Source organism: Platalea leucorodia (genome assembly GCF_965183815.1).
Source record: "Platalea leucorodia genome assembly, chromosome: 2".
NCBI classification, from domain to species: domain Eukaryota; kingdom Metazoa; phylum Chordata; class Aves; order Pelecaniformes; family Threskiornithidae; genus Platalea; species Platalea leucorodia.
The window spans coordinates 18699239-18717008 of record NC_138824.1 but is presented as its reverse complement, the minus strand read 5'-3'; the positions used below and the strand labels follow the sequence as shown (position 1 = coordinate 18717008).

Here is a 17770-nt window from a genome sequence, read left to right as displayed (position 1 = left end):
AACCCCATACCCAGACCTCAGATATAAAGGATTTTTGAGAAAATCACTTGCAGAGAGAGAGAAGAGCTACTGGAAACAACAATTGCCATTAAAAAAAGCATACTTGATTTTGCACAAAGGCTGTGTCACTTGATCTAAAAGAAGCAGAGATCCAGAGCCATTCTGATGTGATCACTGCCAAAGTCTAAAACACTCTGAGACACATGGATGAAGTTCATTATTGCAGAAGAATTTGAAAGAAATTTCTTCCAGGTTTTTGTAAAATTCAGGCAGATTTTGAAACTGGCCTGTGACCTTGAAGATTATTGTGTAACCAGCATAAATAGCAACGGGAAAACTAAAAATGCTACAGTAAACTAAGCTGACTAGGTGTGGTTGACATGCCTGAGGGACGGGATGCCATTCAGAGGGACCTGGACAAGCTTGAGAAGTGGGCCCATGTGAACTTCATGAGGTTCAACAAGGCCAAGTGCAAGGTCCTGCACTTGGGTTGGGGCAACCCCCTAATATCAATGCAGGCTGGGGGATGAAGGGATTGAAAGCAGCCCTGTGGAGAAGGACTTGGGGGTACTGGTGGATGAAAAACTGGATGTTAGTTGTCAACGTGTGCTTGCAGCCCAGAAGGCCAACCGTATCCTGGGCTGCATCAAAAGAAGCGTGGCCAGCAGGTCGAGGGAGGTGATTCTGCCCCTCTACTCCGCTCAGGTGGGATCCAACCTGGAGTCCTGCGTCCACCTCTGGGTTCCTCAGTACAAGAAAAACAGGGACTTGTTGGAGCAGGTCCAGAGGAGGGCCACAAAAATGATCAGAGGGATGGAATACCTCTCCTATGAAGAAAGGCTGAGAGAGTTGGGGTTATTCAGCCTGGAGAAGAGAAGGCTGCAGGGAGACCTTATTGTGGCCTTTCAATACTTAAAGGAGGCTTATAAGAAAGATGGGGACAGACTTTTTAGTAGGGCCTGTTGCGATAGGACAAGGGGTAATGGTTTTAAACTGAAGGAGGGTAGATTCAGACTGGATATAAGGAAGAAATTTTTTACGATGAGGGTGGTGAAACACTGGAATGGGTTGCCCAGAGAGGTGGTAGATGCCCCATCCCTGGAAACATTCAAGGTCAGGTTGGACTGGGCCCTGAGCAATGTGATCTAGTTGGAGATGTCCCTGCCAATTGCAGGGGGGTTGGAGTAGATGACCTTTAAAGGTCCCTTCCGACACAAACCATTCTATGATTCTAACAACACAATTAAAATTCTATAAATAAATCCTAAGAACACTGCAATATTTTAATTGCTATCCATTGTGCAGAAGAATATTGTTTTCTGTCCTTCATAGTGTTAACAGGGCTGAAAAATATCGCCTGTATTCAACTTTTGTATTTTTTACTTTTGTGTTTGTTCTTTTGCAGAGGATTTTTTGTTTTCTTTGTATTTTAGATACCTTTCCAATAGATATATTTTCTATTTGCCCCATTGCATAGGAAAACACACCACATGGAACTACTGTTTTGGGAAATAAATTTGGAAACTGTGAGCTTACCGCAGATGCACAGTATATTCTGAAATAGCACTTGATGCTGCAAGATGATGGACAGTATATTGCAGGTGATGTCTCCTGAGAAAACTTGATGCCTCAAAAAGCAGAAAAAGTTGGAAAACTGGGAAAGCAGGATTTTTGCTTTTTCATTAATCTGATTTTGAAGCTTGTGCTCCGATTTTTCTGTAAAATAGATGAAATCTATTGATAGAGCAGTGCTTTCAACAGAAGCAGTTTCCCCACTGGATTTCTTTTTAACATATATCCTCAGGAAGAGTTAGCAGCTTCACAGCTCCCTGCCTCCAAGCCATGAATAGCAAGGTGATCTGTTACAGCCACCTTTGTGGACTTCACAGATTTGGTTGTTTTCCAATTACGAGGCAAACACCAGCATATGGGAAAAATGTTGCTTTGTTCTCAGTCAATGTAAAATAGCATTTTTCGGTTGTTTCAGGTACATGAAAACCAAAATGTATCTTTTGAGGACCCTGGCCTAGCTTTTGTTATAATCATCCTTCGTGCAGGAGACAAACCTCTAGGGTGCTTCACAACTAGCATTTCTGTTATTTTTTTTCATTTTCAGAGGGTAATTTTTTTTTAATAGCCTTCATTTAAAAAATGAAACACCTCCCCTGAATGTGCAACAAAACACCGTTTCAACTGGAAAAAGAAATTGAGATGCTTCTTAGTTTCTGAAATGAAACATAGTTTTTCCAGGATATGTGAACATTTTCTCTTCCATTTTGTGTTGGCAATAAACTTGGCAGATCTTTGAACAGAGCTGGTGAAACCTCATATTCCCTTCCAGCAAAAGAAAGGTCTTGATAGCAAACTTCACCCAGCTCCACGGCTGAATTTTGTTTAGTGTGGGATTTTAATGATATGTGCATCAGATGTTGCTTGCCTTTTACAGCCCATCAAAGCTCACTTCCAAAACAAGAATTTAAAAAAACCCACTCTGTGGGAAACTTACTGACAGTGAAGAGGAGACCAAAGAACACAGAAGAGCTGAGCACCTCTGCGAGAACTGGGCCCGTGCTGTCAACATGTTTTTCCAACATGCTTATCTTGTCTGAGAATATTTTCTCAACAACAGCAGAAAGCACTTTCCCAACAGTTGACCTGTCTGTCTTGAGGACTTTGGAAACCATTTTTCCTAACATGGGCTCCTGTAAGGACAAGAAATTTCTCCTCTTAGTTGTAAATAAGCTTTGCAAAACCTGTACCTTTACAGAAAATTCCTCTTCCATTCCATTAACCCACCACAGGCCACATAAGCACAGCTAGCAAAGTGGGTCAGCTCGCTGTGGCAGGAGGTAGAAACTCCCAGCTGTGCAAGAAGGGATGGTGGCATTTAGACAGGAACTCTGTACCTCACTTTTCTCAAAGCATTTAATCCTTTGAATCACACAATCTGTAAAGCAGCTCTCTAGATTTGTATTCCAACGCTTGTCCTCCTTCATGAATTCCAAGTAGAAGTCCAGAAGTTTTCTGCCATCTACCTGCAGGAAGGAAATGCTTAAGCTGCAGTTGCTTTCTGGGGCCTTGTCAAATATCATTGGGTTCTCACAGTGGGGAGAGATGCCCTCTATGCCCCTCTACACCAGCAATGAGCTGGCTGCTTCGTCTCCCATCATCTAGACACTGACTGGGACAAAACAGAGGATTCTGGGGTCAGGAGAAGTCTGAGCATCACCCCCTTCCTTGGAGTTAAGTAACCGTAACTTACTTTCTCCAGCCACCTTTCAGCTATGCTGTGTATCAGGCTTTGCCATTTCTGGGTCCATTCCACACAGAGGATCTCAAACAAGAACAGCTCGTGCCACACCTGTGGCAGAAAAGCAAAGCTGGTCAACTGGACCTCAAGGTACAGACACACTTTCCAGAGTGGGTGGTTATCCCTTGTGTGGGTTCTTGCTACTCACATGGATGTTTTCCAGGAACTGTCTATTTCCCATGGGTGGCCTGGGCAAGGATTTTTCCAGCCACTTCTTGATGTAACCTGCAAACTCATTGAACCTTTCTGAGATAAACTGCTGATATCCCTTGGGAAATAAAAAAAGGAGAGAATTGGCAATGAGAGACAGATTTTCCCTCTGGCTTTTGATGCTTAACTGCTGTGTACAGAGCGAAAATTAAGTTCTTCCCACAACCATCAAGGGCCTCCAAGAAGAGAAATGGCTGGCACACTCTGAGCTGCTACTGGCTCTGTTTGCACCTCCCTTCTCATCTGCCCCAGCACAAATTCTGACAAGGTTAGAATATGTAACTGAGAAAGGTAGCCACATGCTCTGCTGTCACTCCTGTAGTTGGCCACATTTGAATGAAGCAAACCTGAATTCCTGGCCCTTCTCAGCTAAAAGACATGGGTGTATGTCTTCCTGAAAGCTATGGGTGTTGTTTTTTTTTTTTTTACCTCATTTGCTTGCAACTCATGTGATTTTGCAGCAAACATGTCAAGTATCCGCAGCAGTGACATTATCAAGCTAAATGGCACTGCATGCCAATGATTTAAGGAAAATGAAAGCAATGCATATGTTGAATTCAGACATGGCAAGACATCCTCCTTATTCGTGGGCTTCTTCAGCTGCTCTGTATCCCCTGGCAGGCACCTGTGGACATAGAAAAGCACTATACACCTCTTGTGCTAATTCTAACAATAGCATTTAAAAAACAGTCAACACAACCTTGAGCTTGTCCTTCATTTGCTGGACAATGCTATGTAGTCTCGGACAACCAGCGCCACTTATGTGTCTGAATTTGGAGCTGAATCCGACAACATGAGATGGAGGCAGACTGTCTGACAGGATGGATTCCCCTGTGGACCTCCTTCCCACATGGTACTCCTCAGCCCCAGAGTGGTTTAAAAGATTATGACATACAACTAACAATGAAAATTACTACAACCTCCCTTGTTCTGCTCAACCACAAGTCTAGCTATTCCTTCCCACCTCCTCCACAGAGCTGTCCTAGTATTTCTCCTCTCAGAAGGTTAGCACTTACAAGTCCTTGAACCAGAATGCCATCCTTTCAGCAATGTTGTTCAAAACTCCAGTCAAATCCTCTTCCTGAATAGAGAGTAAAAACATACACTGAAAACAACTGTGAAAACACATCCATTCTGAGAGCTGAGGTGGTCTCCTATGAAAACTGGTAAGTGTAAAACCTTCAGAGAATTTTTTTCTGCCAATGTTTGATTAAAAAACAAAAAAACCCAGCACTTCCAGATGGACAGGCAGACCTAGCTCCTATTAAAACAATCACTTCAAATCCCACAGAAGCCAGCTGTCTCCAAGAGATTTAGAGTTCAGAGGATGGTGTGGGAGGGCTTTGCTCGATTTTTTCAAGTACAAATCAGAGTTTGTTGGGGGCAAACCCTACAATAAGCACCAAGAAGTAGATCTTAAGTGGAATTCCTCTCCAGGACCTCAGAGGATATTACAACAGTCTAGTTAAAGCATAAGTGAGAATGACAGAAAGTAGGTTCCCACAAACAAGTTCAATTTTGATTTAAAAATAATCACTTCCCCAAAAATGCAAGTTAGAACTTTAACTTCCTTCTTTCATCCTTTCCAGCTTTAAACAAATTTCCGATTTCTTGATCCCCACAATGTTCATTTTGGGTACCGCTTTTGGGGACAGGATATAAAAATTGCTTAAAGATTCTGATTAAACTTCACTCAATACAGCATTTGCTAGTCATTTTCCAACAAGGCCAAAACCCCAATAAGATCCCCTTGCCCTTTCTCTTTTGCCACTTCTCTCAAAACATGGGTATTGAGCTCTCACTCCAGGTTCCTATGACTCCACCCCTTTGGATTTGTTGAAAATTTCTTCAGGAGCCAGGGAGACTTTCTGGCTCACCTGTACAAAATTGCACAACTTTCCATAACATAGGAAAGAAACACTAACAAGAAGTTGATCTATTACTGTGTGTATTGTCTGATTGCCTTACATGGACTTGGGATGGTTTACAGACGACGTTAACGATGCGTTGGTACACAGTATCTAGGAGGAGCTGAGGTGGAAGCTTGATTTGGAGCAGGGAGGCCTTGGTGAAATTCTTCAGTGCCAACATCTCCAAGACTGTCATTGCCAGTGCAGAACAGCTTTCAATTAATGACTTGTGAATCTTTATCATTGCAAGGACTTTCCTGTGAAAATGGACCATCAACAGCAAATGCACTTTGGAGTATCAGGAGGAATTTTGTGCCATCTTATGTGCTCCTGTGGCTGGCAAATGTGTCACTGGACTTAAAGAAGAGGTGGCTGGACACTGAATGGGATATCTGGGATTTTATAGCAAGTGAATTTATACAGTAACACTTTTTTTTGAGGCTTTTAAAGAAGAAATGCTGTGTTTGAGACTTTCAGTCCTGGAACACTCTTGTGTGAGTGCACATACGTGCCTTTGCTCCCTGTCCAGTTTGCCTGCAGATAGGATATTCTGGAATGAGTCCACCTTTCTCCCTGTGAAAGAATGCCCAAATGAGGATGTAGGGGTACTTCTCTCCCTAAGGCCACTCCCAACAGGATGTCTGAATGAGACTGCACAGTCCTCAGCTCAGTCTTCCCCTTCCTCCAATTCGACTTCAAACATCCTCCTCTTCTCCTAGTTAGAGTCCAGAGCAGAAGTAGGGTGTATGATAAAGGCAATGACTTGCATCCCAGGGAAGAAACACAAAGTTTCTGGTGGTTGAAAGTCCACAAGCAAAAGCAATGAAAAATTACTCTAACATAGAATCATAGAATACCAGGTTGGAAGGGACCTCAAGGATCATCTGGTCCAACCTTTCTAGCACAATCTAGACAAGATGGCCCAGCACCATGTCCAGCTGAGTCTTAAACGTGTTCAGCATAGCAGAGTCAACCACTTCCCTGGGGAGATTATTCCAATGATTGACTGTTCTCATGGTAAAAAATTTACCTCTCGTGTCCAGTTGGAATCTCATTGGGAGTAACTTGTACCCGTTACCCCTTGTCCTAACCATGTGACTCCTTGTAAAAAGGGAGTCTCCGTCTTCTTTGTAGCTCCCCTTTAAGTACTGGTACATGGTGATGAGATCACCTCTAAGCCTCCTTTTCTCAAGGCTGAACAAACCCAGCTCTCTCAGCCTATCCTCATACGGCAGGCTTCCCAGACCCCTGATCATCTTGGTGGCCCTTCCCTGGACCCCTGCCAGCCTGTCCACATCTTTTTTGTATAACGGGGACCAGAACTGTACACAGTATTCCAGGTGTGACCTGACAAGCGCTGAGTAGAGTGGGATAATGACTTCTTTATCTCTGCTAGTGATGCCCTTTTTGATGCAACCCAGCATCCTATTGGCCTTCTTGGCCGCAGCAGCGCACTGTTCACTCATATTGAGTTTCCAGTCCACCAGGACCCCCAGGTCCCTTTCCACGGAGCTGCTGTCTAGGCAGATGGATTGTGTTGTAATAGTACAACAACTTATTTCCCTGACCCAGCCTTGATGCTCTCTCCCTTTCAAACTTACCTCTGCTTCTCTTCATCATTTCTCAGCTCCAATAAATGTTGTAAAGGAATGGTTGGTGGAAAAAAGGGGTCGTCCATCTTCTCTGTGATTGCATACAGCAATGGAATCAGCCAAATCCACAACGTGTTGCCTGTATTACTTAAGCAAATTTCTTTCACAGATGAAATGTAATTGCTGAAAAGAAACAGAACCACCAAAAATCTCCATCAGTGGTCAGAGCTCCCACAACCACCTCCTAGGATGGCAGTGGGAGCTGTGTGCTTTCCCCTCAACCCAATGGCATTCATCTTGCCAACATGTACATGCACGAAGTCGTGTGAGAGAGAGCGAGAGCTTGGTTCTAGAGACCTTATCAGCAGACATTCATGTACAACAAATGAATTCCGCCCCAGCTTTCCCAAAACAGTTTCCCTCTGTAAGTTTTATGTCACAAAGGAAAATTAAAAGAAAAATAACTCAAATGCTATAGATTATATCAAAAGAGCATGACAGAATACCGTAATCTGACTTTGTGGTGTAATATATCCGTTTTTGTAGGGCTCAATTCAGCTGTCTATGCAAAGTGTCTAATTCTGTTTGAGATGTCTGGGACATCCAAGACAGACCTGCAGGGTTTTCAGATATAAACCAGAACTTCTGGGAGACAGTAATCCTGTCAGATTGTCATCAGGAGGCTTGGTGAGATAGCACATGGCATCTAAAATGACACTGATGCCCAGCTGAGTCTTGGATCTCCAAAGATTATAACAGAAGCCCAGACACCTATAGATGTGCATAAATGTAAGGGTCTGAATCTCAAACCAATCCCTGCCAAAAATAGGGCCAGTGGCTCTCCTTCCATCAGAGACTTGGCAGAGTGGACAGGCTGCACAGGTTATGGCAGCCAGTGGCAGAAATACAGATAGGAAGCATTGAAGCGAAGGGGAAAGCATGTTGGGGGAATACATTCTACCTCTGTATTCACATAATTGCTCCATAGAGAAAATGGCTGAATGAACTGAATGACTACAGAAGGATCTGTAACTCAAGAAAGTAGGATGACACTTTTAATTACCTCTTTCCTCTCAGGTGCTTGAATTTGCCTTGAAATGGGCCGATGTCCTGGATGAGTTTTTCAGCCTTGACAATTACCTCTTTGCTTAGTGAGATGTTATAACAACGTGAGGTGTGTAAAGCAAAAAGCAGCCCATCGTCTTTATGCTCCTCTGTCTCCAGGTGTCCAATGATCTTGTCCATGAACTTTATCATGTTATCACGCAACTGGACAATGAGAATAAAGAAGGGGAATTTCACCAAGATAGATAAGACAATTTTACTTGAGTAGCTGGAAAATAAAGTTATTTTTCAGTGTGTCAATTTTATTTTAGGTGTCTGCAGCCTTAAACTGCATCCTACCTTTGGTTCATACCCCTGAGATATAAGTCAAATGGGAATCTAAGTTTAGACGTTAACATGAGGCATGGAAGCCAGAACATAACTGCATGAAAAATTCTTTTTTTCCATGCAGGATTCTCAAAACCAGGGTAGTCTTTCCATTACCCAGCATCAAAGCTAGTTCTACAAATGACACCATCTGGGTCTGATTCCAATAGAAAATCTCTTTTGACCTCATCAGGCTTTGGGTCCAACTGAGAAACTGGAAAAAGCAATGAAAATAAGGTCCAGCCTTTTGATGTTCTCTGGCTGTGGTACAGAACCCTCTGTGGAATTAGAGATAGCTGCAGAAATTTCTCTTCAGGGTTCTGTCTACCTGGGAACTGCTTGCTACTTTGGCTTGGTATATACTTACCACTTGCTCAGTAAGATTAGTTGGAGAGTAGGGTTCGCCTTTTGCAGCATCCCCAAGATAGATTTTGAAGCTCTCTGTGTAGATCTTCAATTTCTTTTCTATATTCTTAAAGCCCATCTGGAGCTTGATGGGCCGGCAAAATTCATCTGCAAGGTATTCTATGATACCACAGTTGACTGACTTTGGAGGCATTGTTGTTGAAGACGAGAATTTGAAGGAAGGCAAGTAATTATTTTTTTTTCCATGAAAATAGCACTTCGTATTTTCAAAAATGGTCCATGTTTCTGGGGAGGAATCAAGGTTTGTGAATGAACCTTCAAACCTATAAAGGATGAGTCTTAAACTGGCCCAGAGCTAATGATACCAATTGCTTTATATGAATGCCAAGCCCATCTGAGCTATAACTGAGCCACTAATGCACAAAACTCACCATGCATATTTAAATTCAGCCCTAGATATCTCACCTGCACTTTAGATGGGCCTGGCGTGCATAGCCCATGGCTGATTCAATTACCCCAACAATAGGTGTCTACTACTTTTTGAGTCATCCTGGCATATTCAAAACATCTATACAGGGCAGCAGATCTGACACTGGACCTCCAGCTCGCTTGCACCCTTCTGGAATGGCCACTGAAGGCCTGATGGTAGATGCAAAGGTGATTCAAGGCTTCATTACACACTCTCCCTTTCCCAAAAATGAAAGGTCTGAGTTTATTCTGGGAAAAAGCAAAATAACTTCAACACTTCTTCCAGAATAGTTTGTGTTATATAAAGAATCTGTTTGTGTTAAATAAATAGCCCATAAGCCTACGTGTCAAAAATCCCCACAATAACAATGCTTCTGTTGTAGGAAGCAAGTGCTGCCCCACTGTGAAGCAAAACAAGAGAGAGCTTATGCAAGGGTCTGTTGGTCATACTTCACCCCAGTCCTACCTTTGAAGAAAGTACACCACTTACCATCTGCTTTGATCTCTTCCTTGGGAATGTTTATGACTCGATGTAATTGACTCTCTATATTCTTGGAGTCCATTCCATAAATATGCTCTAAATCATATAATCTCGTTTCACAGTTGGTTGAGAGGACATTAAGGATAGCATATTTATAAAAAATTGGTCCTTTCTGCAGGTCAGAAATGGGGATCATTGCATGGCCCACGATTAGTCTTTTTCTAGAATAGAATAAAGAATAAGATTAATTAGTTACTACACCATAAGGAACTTCCCTCAGATTCAACTCCAGATGGACTTTGGCTATACAGATCAATTCATGCAGCAAGAATGAGCAACCAACATTCACATTCAAAATGCAAAGTTTGACAAAATGCCTCTGGCCTTTATAACGGCAGACAAAAACTTGATAATCTGACCTGAGCTTGAAGGTTTATCAGACAGGAGAGAAATAAAAATAACTGTAAGAAGTCTTGATGTGAACAACCCTGGTCCTAGCCAAAGTTGCAGCTGCCTTGCAAAAATAATGGGAAATACATCTAGAGATATTCCCGCTGAGTGCTGCAACTGTACCAGAACTGAGGTGACTCTATTCACTCCATCTTCTTTTACGCAAGGCACATGGTGACATTTGAGAAGCTCCGTAATGTTTTAGACCTCCATGCAGATCTGGCAGATCTGACACAGGACCTACAGAAATTAGACTTAACACTGTAACTCACTTCTAAAGACATCTAAATTTAGGTGTCTTTGGAGCTGAAGCCCAGGCTGGCACCCTAAAGTTGGGGTGACCTATATGCTTTCTGAAAATGTGACATCAACATATGGTATCACTTTTACCTTTTTTTCAGAACAGCAAATTCCTGGTATTGTCCAGGTTGCTTGTAAAAAGCAACACAGATCTTGGATGACTCTTCAGAAAACCTGGATTTTTTTGACATTACAGCAACAAACTCTAGGGTCATTGTTTCTTCTGTTCGAAGTCTTTCATTGGACAGGTATGGATTCTCCAGGCAGCTATTGGAAGGGAAAGAAATACTCTAAGGTCAACATCAAGCCCCCTTCCACCACTCTGTTGCCATCTTCACCTGATCCACATCAGGACTTCAGGGCACCATTCAGACACTTACATGCATTTCTTCCAGCCTCCAGCTACAGGTCCTTGAAGAGTATCTTCTGAATCATTTCTTCCAGTCCTGTACAAATAACCTGATTACCATAAAGCATTTATAGTGGTCCCAGCTGCCTGCATGCAAGTATCAAGCCACTGTGTGAATAACTCAGATATAGACAACATGCTGTAGACCAATGCACATTGCAAAGAGACCAACTCCTGCCCTGGAGGGCCTCTACCTGTCTCCATCTCCATCTGCTGGTGGGGGAAGGAGTTTAAGGATAAAGTACCCTGATGGTACTAAAGCTACAGATCCTCGCAAAGACAGCTTTTTCCCAGCAAGCTCCCAGATCTCAGTCTCCTTGAGGTCTGATGGGAAATCCCACAGCACAGATTTCCACATCAACAAACCTGCTATTGGGTCCTAGGTTTTCTTTGCTTTCACGGTCACCTGCAAGTGAGGAGAATGCTTGGGTTAACATCAGCAGAAGATACATCAAGCCAAGAAAAACTAGACTAGTTGCATGCTGGGAATGGGAGAGAAGTTCTTGAATTTAAAATCCTCACAGCTTGGGTATGATCCTCTAGGTCTTTGAACCAATAATCCCAGCCCACTTGTTGTGTGACCTTTTACCTGTCTTGTCAAGATCCACCAATATTTGGTACAGCTTTCCTGGGGATAGGGACATGAAGGAATCTGTGCTGCTGGGGGCAAGGGTGGGGGCAGTGAATGGGCCTAAGGACAATAGTTAGCACACCCCACATTGGTGGAGTTATGGGTGGGGGCAATGGGTGGAAGGACAACATGTACAATTACACTGAGCAATCAATTTTGAGACCTCTCTTACCAATGGTCTTTCTCCTCCATGGGCAGTTCATGGTAACAAGCCAAGTACCTCTAGGCATTTAAACAATTTACATGTGGCATCGCCAGGAGCCTCTGACTTGCAGCCAGACTCTGCACACTCAGGCCTGCTCTTCACAATAGCCAGCATCAGATTTGCATTAGAGCAGAGATGGGAATACTAAAATACACTCGTTAGTTACCTCTTCTGTTACAGTTGCTTTGCTCCACTGGTTCTTCTCTCCTCTGGTGACCCAGGATGTTTTTCTTGGAAAATAAAATTTTAAAGTTAAAGAAAAAGAGACCCCCAGCAATGATTCAAACCCCAAAGCCCAAATGACACAAGAGGCACAGGGCCAGGGAAGGTGCAGAGCTGAAGAAGCCATTCAGCCTTTCTTCCAATATTTCTATTCATGGCTTCTGCTTTGCACACAGCAAATTATGAGTGCAAAGAGCAGAGCTGCATCTCAGCATAACTGCAAGTGACCTCAGAGTGCCACCTTGCAAACACCATGCTAGTGACCTCCCATACCCAAAAGACCAATGCTATCCTGCATGTTATAGGGGTGGAAAATACAACCCTCTTCCATTGTCCTCAGGGCCCCCCAAGGAGTTCAGCCATGGCTGAGTTTGCTCTTTGACAGTTACAGTGTGATTCCCACTCAGAAGGCGTTCTGGCTTCCTTGAATGCTGGGAGTCCTGGGTTTCTGATAGCCCCACTTGATTGGAACCAGCACTCAAATAACGCTCCCTCTCCACTGACACAGCAGACTGCTGTTGGTATGCTGGGACTTGTTGGGCATGGGTCTCCTCCTGGGGTGGGGCTGCTGGGCCATAGAAAGGAGAAAAATATGTGTACTAATGGCCATAATTAGAGTTTCCCTCCTGTGTGTTGCATCAGCCCAGGTCTCCATCAGTGCCAAAGGGCTTTTGGAGGAACTCCAGGATTTGAGACCATGTCAAAACAAAGCATGGCTGTGGCCAGGCCAGGAAATAACTCCTACAGGAGCAGGCAAGAAAAAGACATAAACAGTGTAGGGCCTAATATTGTTTCTCTCAAAGCAGGAATACTGGCAGCACAGAAATCCTGGGCTCTTAGGATATTTTAGCCCAATGCAGTAATGCCCAAATGTTCACAAGAGGTTCTGAATTTTGAAGGCGTACTTGCACTCAGAGTTTTTACCCTGCTCATAGACTGTAATACATCAATACAGTCTGTTAGACCAGAACTCTTATAGTTTGACAGTGGGGTTGATCAGCAGCAGAAGGAAGACAAATTCAGTGGGAAATCTTAAATTTTCAAGTAAAGATTTTACTTTTTATGTGAACAAAATCAAATGGTCTTTTCGCGGTAATTGGCTTTCTCCAAACTCTTTTCTCACAATGGATTTTTTCCATGGGAAAGAAACAGGTCAGACCTCAAATTTTACATTTTTATTTGTTTTATGTGGATGAAGAAAAAGAAGCAAGACACCTGATTTCATTTGCCATGCTGATGATGATGAAGAAGGCAAAGTCAAAGAAAAAGTTTCCAGAACTATTCTGAAGACATAAACCAACTGGACATTCAGTGGACATGGTCACATGGAAATCTCTTCAGAGTACAAGCTGCTCTGTGGTATTGTCAAAGCCACCCTTTTATTTCTGCCTCTTACAGCCCAAAAACATTCCCAGAGCCCAGTGCTGGGGCACAGCATCACTTTGGGATCACCAGCTTGAAAAAGCAAGCAAGAACCATACTCAGGCTTCTTAATGGGGCCTTTTGAGTGAGACAGAAAGAGGCAAATCTCTTCTTTAGCATTAAATATCTAAGTTTAAGGGTTTCAATCACCAATAATAGGAAAGTGCCCTAGGTAAAGCCTTATTTTCTCTCTGTGTGACTTCTGTCACAAGTTTTTTGGCTTAAGTATGTTCATTTGACATCAGTGATAATCAATTAAAAACTCTCACCTCATTAGCTCTGGCAGAGGTGTCATCTCTGGACTTGGGGGATGATTCCTGTCCAGCACAGTGATCTCCCAAGAGTTCTGCACTTGTCGTGTGTGCCTGGAGTTTCTCTTCCTCTGCAGTATTTGGAGCTGAGCACAAAGTGAGATCAAGGTTTCCACCTGATCCCATCACTGTGCCTGCCCTCCTATCTGTGATCCAAAGCCACCAGCTGGCCAGCAGAGAGGCATGCGGGAAGCCTTGGGGCCCATGACACTGATTGCAGGGACCTGCAGACTAACTTGTCAGAGAACTGGGTAGGGCAAAGATCATCCAGGAGGGATCTCAACCAGGCCCTGATGTACACTGATTACTCACACTGTACCTGAATTGGTGGGCAGTATGTCCCAGAAGCTGCTGTCATATGTAGTTGAGGGGTCGCTTGTCTCCCGTCCCAGGGATGAACTGGTATCACAGCTTCCCTTTAGAAATATTTCAGAAATCAGGATACACTCTTCAGAGAAGATAATGGGGGAGCAGGTTTCACAGGGAAGGACTATGAATTCCAGTGCTGGGGATCTAATGAATGTGGTTGTATAATTCCCAACTACTTTCCCCCGCCATAAGCCCCTTTCTAGCCAGCTGTGGTTAAGATACCCTGCAACCATCCACTCATTTTGCCAGCTTTTTTGTGGGACACCAAATAGGGTGAAGCTCAGGTCTTACAGGATGGGTCCCTGGATTCCCCTGCAGCTCCAAATCCTGGCTAAGTGATGCTCAGAAATCATGTAACTTGACCACCCTGGACCTAGAGAAACAGGGTTCCCACCTCAATGTTTGGTCCTAGAGCTTATACCTGGGATGCAAGCACAGTATCTGTCAGATGGTCTGTGCAGAGAGGTTGCTGCTCGTTGCTTTTCGGTGCTGCAGATTTCATTCCTGGTGCAAGAAAATGTATGTGTTGAGTACAGTGTTTGTCTTTACCATATCTGCTACAATGATGCTAAGCCCTCTCACTTTGCTCCTGATAATGAAGGAGCATCGTTTGCTTTTAAAATGCTCCCTTTTTCCAATTAAAATCTGCTGAAAGGTCTGAGCTGGGCCAGCAGTCAGTCACAGAGCCCAGATTTCCACCCTGGTGGGTGGACTCATCTGAGCTAGATAAAAGCTGGCATATCTAATCTGAGCCAGTTATTTAGATTTAGTAGAGGCAAGTTAACAATAGTGCAGGGAAAGAAAATGTCATTGAAAAGGATAAAAGAGAAGCACATGGAAAAGAAGCCAAGAAGGACTGATCTGGGGCAGGGCTTGCACCAAGTTTTATGAAGTCAGGAAGCTCTGATTCCTGCTGCTGAAATTCTGCCACATTCTGCACTTTCCAAGGAAAACTACCCAGGAACAAACTTACCTGTGTCAAAATCGTGTGGTAAGAACAGATCGTGCCTGCGACATGAAGGCCGGCTGGCCAGCCAGCCAGCCTGCTGACAGTGCCGTAAAAATGTGCATGTCAGCACTGCTCCTCCCCATTTTTTGGGACTAGCATACAAATATAAAGGCAGGGTGTGTGTCCCCACTGCGGACAAAGTTTATTACAGGGCCTTTAGCGCAAGTTGTGGCATCTTCTGCTTCTAGTTCTGCAGACTCCCTGATTAAATCCCTGGTGTAGGAGGCAAGAGACTGGCTGTCACACAGATGTGACGTGCTGCTCCTTGCAGACAGCTTTTCTTTGGGCCTAGGGAGACTGGACAGAGCTTGCCACCTTTTTCTTTTTTCTTTTTTTTTTTTTTTTTTACCAAGTGAAGCAGCCTTTCTTTTCTGGTAGCACTGATGGGAGGTCAGCTTTATATACATTTATATATCTTTCCTTATAAATAACATTCAGATATTTTAAACACAGGACAAAGCACCCTCAATTACAGGAGCTGAAAGTCTTCAATAGGCAAGTACCCTTTTTTAGTTAGTTTCACTATTTACTATCCCTTGCTGTATAATGGAGAAAGTTGCTAGATTAGAGACATGAGGAACAGGTTGGTGGCTGTTTACGTCGCCTGCACCCACAACATTTCCTATTACCTCTTTTCTCATGTAGCAGGTTGCTGCTGCCTTCCTGGACAGATGGAGGCACAGGATGCGGTTTCTCTCTGCTTTCACCCTCTGTGTCGCTCTCTGCACTCTCCATTGCGGCAGCTCAAACCTGGGCAACCAAGGAGAAAACTTCAGCGAGGAGACTTGCAGCTTCAAAGCTAAAGGTCTAAAGGAAAGGTTAAAAGATCACAAAGATCAACCTGAGAAGCCCAGGTCTGGTCTTTTTACCTCCCCCCCTGCAATGAGGAAAAGAATCTCATTTAGTCATTACAACCCCACTGGTTTCAAACCCCTCTTCAAGCCATGTAAGGGTTTGCCAACACCTCTGAGAATACTTAGGAGCATGGAAAAAATCAGGTGCATGGAAAAAATCAGGTGTTTTTTACATCCTCTCCTGGAAATGCGACCTCATGGGCACATTTTGAAGTGCTTCTATGGACTGGGACTTTCCAGATGAACGCAGTTTAACTCAGTCCAGCTCTGCTTTGTGAAAGTGAAAGAAAAAGAGCTGAAGATTCTGTCCTTGAATCTCTCTCTGTGCATTGTTCAACCCTTTTTCTGGTGTCCTCACTTCCTCCTTCCTGATACTGCTCTCAGCCATATTGTACATTGCTCGTCTCTCTCTCTCTCTGCAGCTTGGTCTCTAAAAGTTTAAAAACTGCGCAATTCCTTTCCCATTGCAGTTATGTTTTTTCTCTGAAACAGTGAAACTAGAAGACAATTTTTTCCTGCGATGCAGGAAGGGGTGAGAGCAGCACATTTTGAACAGCCCTGTAAACCCTCCTGCCTCCACTTCAGGTGCATGGGGAGAACAGGCACCCTGTTCAGACCTGGTCATGGACTGGGGTGGGGGAAACTGAGGCAGGGACGGTCTCCCCTTGCCCTCACCCAGACATAGAGGCTCCCTTGGCCCCACTGGATGCCTAGGCGAGATGCAGGGATGTCTGGGAGAGACGCAGGGCTCCCTGGAGATCCTGCAAAGGGGAAGCACCCACAGAAACATCCCCCCAAAGCCTCCCGCTTCCCTTGGCTTTGAAGTCTGCAAAGGCCTGAGCAAAACCCCCAGGCAGGACCCTGCCCCAGCCCCTACCTTTTCCTGTGGACGCCTCGGGTGCATCTCCCCACCAGACTGGGCTGTCACTGCCTCTTATACCCGCCCAGATCTGCCGGCTGCCTTTTCTCAGAAATCAGTGGAAAGTGAAAGAAATTATCAAAGGGCAGCAGAGTGCTGCTTGTTTCCCATCACAGGGCAGAAGAGGAAATTTCTTAGCAATAACAAAAGCCAGGGCTCACAGGGGTGTGAGGGCCCCTCATGGGGTGTGTGGCTGCCCTGCCATGCTGTGGGGCAGCCCTGGGCTTCCCTGGCACAGATGTCATGTGGGGGTGCCTCAGCCCAGTGGGTCTCCCCCTGCCCCAGGGATCCTGGGGTGCATCAGCTCTACAGATCCCACCCCCCTCCCACAGTCCCTTGGGTTCCCCAGTGATCCCACTGGTGTCTCTGCCCCACAGATCCTCCCGTGGCCCCAGGGATCCTTACCCCACAGCTATTCTCCCACCACACATGCATATCCCTCTGTGCCCCAGGGATCCTTGGGGTGTCTCAGCCCTTGTGTCTCCAGGGACCTGGGGGCTTTCTCCCCTTCACCCCCCTCCAGCTCTGGCTGTTCCGAGGATCATAAGGTCCCTCCCACTTGTCCCATGTGGTCCTTCTACACAAGTCCCCAGATATCCTTGATGTGTCCTAGTCCCATAGATCTCCTCATGGCCCAGGGTCCCTCAGCCTCTCCCTGGACCAATGGATGCTCTAGATCCCAGCCATCTGTCCTTGCACATGGGGCAGAAAGCCAGAGCTCACTGCCCCACTGCCCAGCACAGTGGAGCAGTGCCAGCTGAAGAACATGCCCAAGGCCAGCAGCAAGGCTGCCATCAGGAGGGCAGCAGGCCCTGGGTCTGCTCAGGGGCGATGGTCAGGCTGCTGAGGGAAGGCCTGATCTGCAATCTCCCCTGCACATCCCTCGAGGTCCTGACTGACA

At 44.7% G+C, this 17770-nt stretch overlaps 1 protein-coding gene across 3 annotated transcripts in view; it reads right to left on the bottom strand.

The window, feature by feature from the left end:
- LOC309586721 (E3 ubiquitin-protein ligase rnf213-alpha-like) overlaps positions 1–16866 on the bottom strand; it is a 60748-nt gene extending 43882 nt beyond the window's left edge. For 2 of the 3 annotated variants that reach the window (XM_082304065.1, XM_082304067.1), the window contains exons 1-21: positions 16828–16866; positions 15726–15846; positions 14509–14591; positions 14038–14134; positions 13677–13804; positions 11930–11993; positions 11294–11333; positions 10899–10964; positions 10609–10785; positions 9778–9989; positions 8821–9104; positions 8086–8291; positions 7032–7205; positions 5489–5687; positions 4537–4601; positions 3950–4145; positions 3459–3578; positions 3263–3361; positions 2907–3035; positions 2507–2702; positions 1537–1716 (exon numbers count right to left, since the gene is read on the bottom strand). In XM_082304065.1, the coding sequence (XP_082160191.1) occupies positions 1537–1716; positions 2507–2702; positions 2907–3035; positions 3263–3361; positions 3459–3578; positions 3950–4145; positions 4537–4601; positions 5489–5687; positions 7032–7205; positions 8086–8291; positions 8821–9104; positions 9778–9989; positions 10609–10785; positions 10899–10964; positions 11294–11333; positions 11930–11993; positions 13677–13804; positions 14038–14134; positions 14509–14591; positions 15726–15831 (2821 nt within the window). In that variant the 5' untranslated portion in view covers positions 15832–15846; positions 16828–16866. Of the gene's footprint in view, positions 1–1536; positions 1717–2506; positions 2703–2906; positions 3036–3262; positions 3362–3458; positions 3579–3949; positions 4146–4536; positions 4602–5488; positions 5688–7031; positions 7206–8085; positions 8292–8820; positions 9105–9777; positions 9990–10608; positions 10786–10898; positions 10965–11293; positions 11334–11929; positions 11994–13676; positions 13805–14037; positions 14135–14508; positions 14592–15725; positions 15904–16827 lie in introns of all 3 variants that reach the window. The other variant, XM_082304066.1, reaches the window with a different exon arrangement.
- Between the last annotated feature and the right edge of the window lie 904 nt (positions 16867–17770).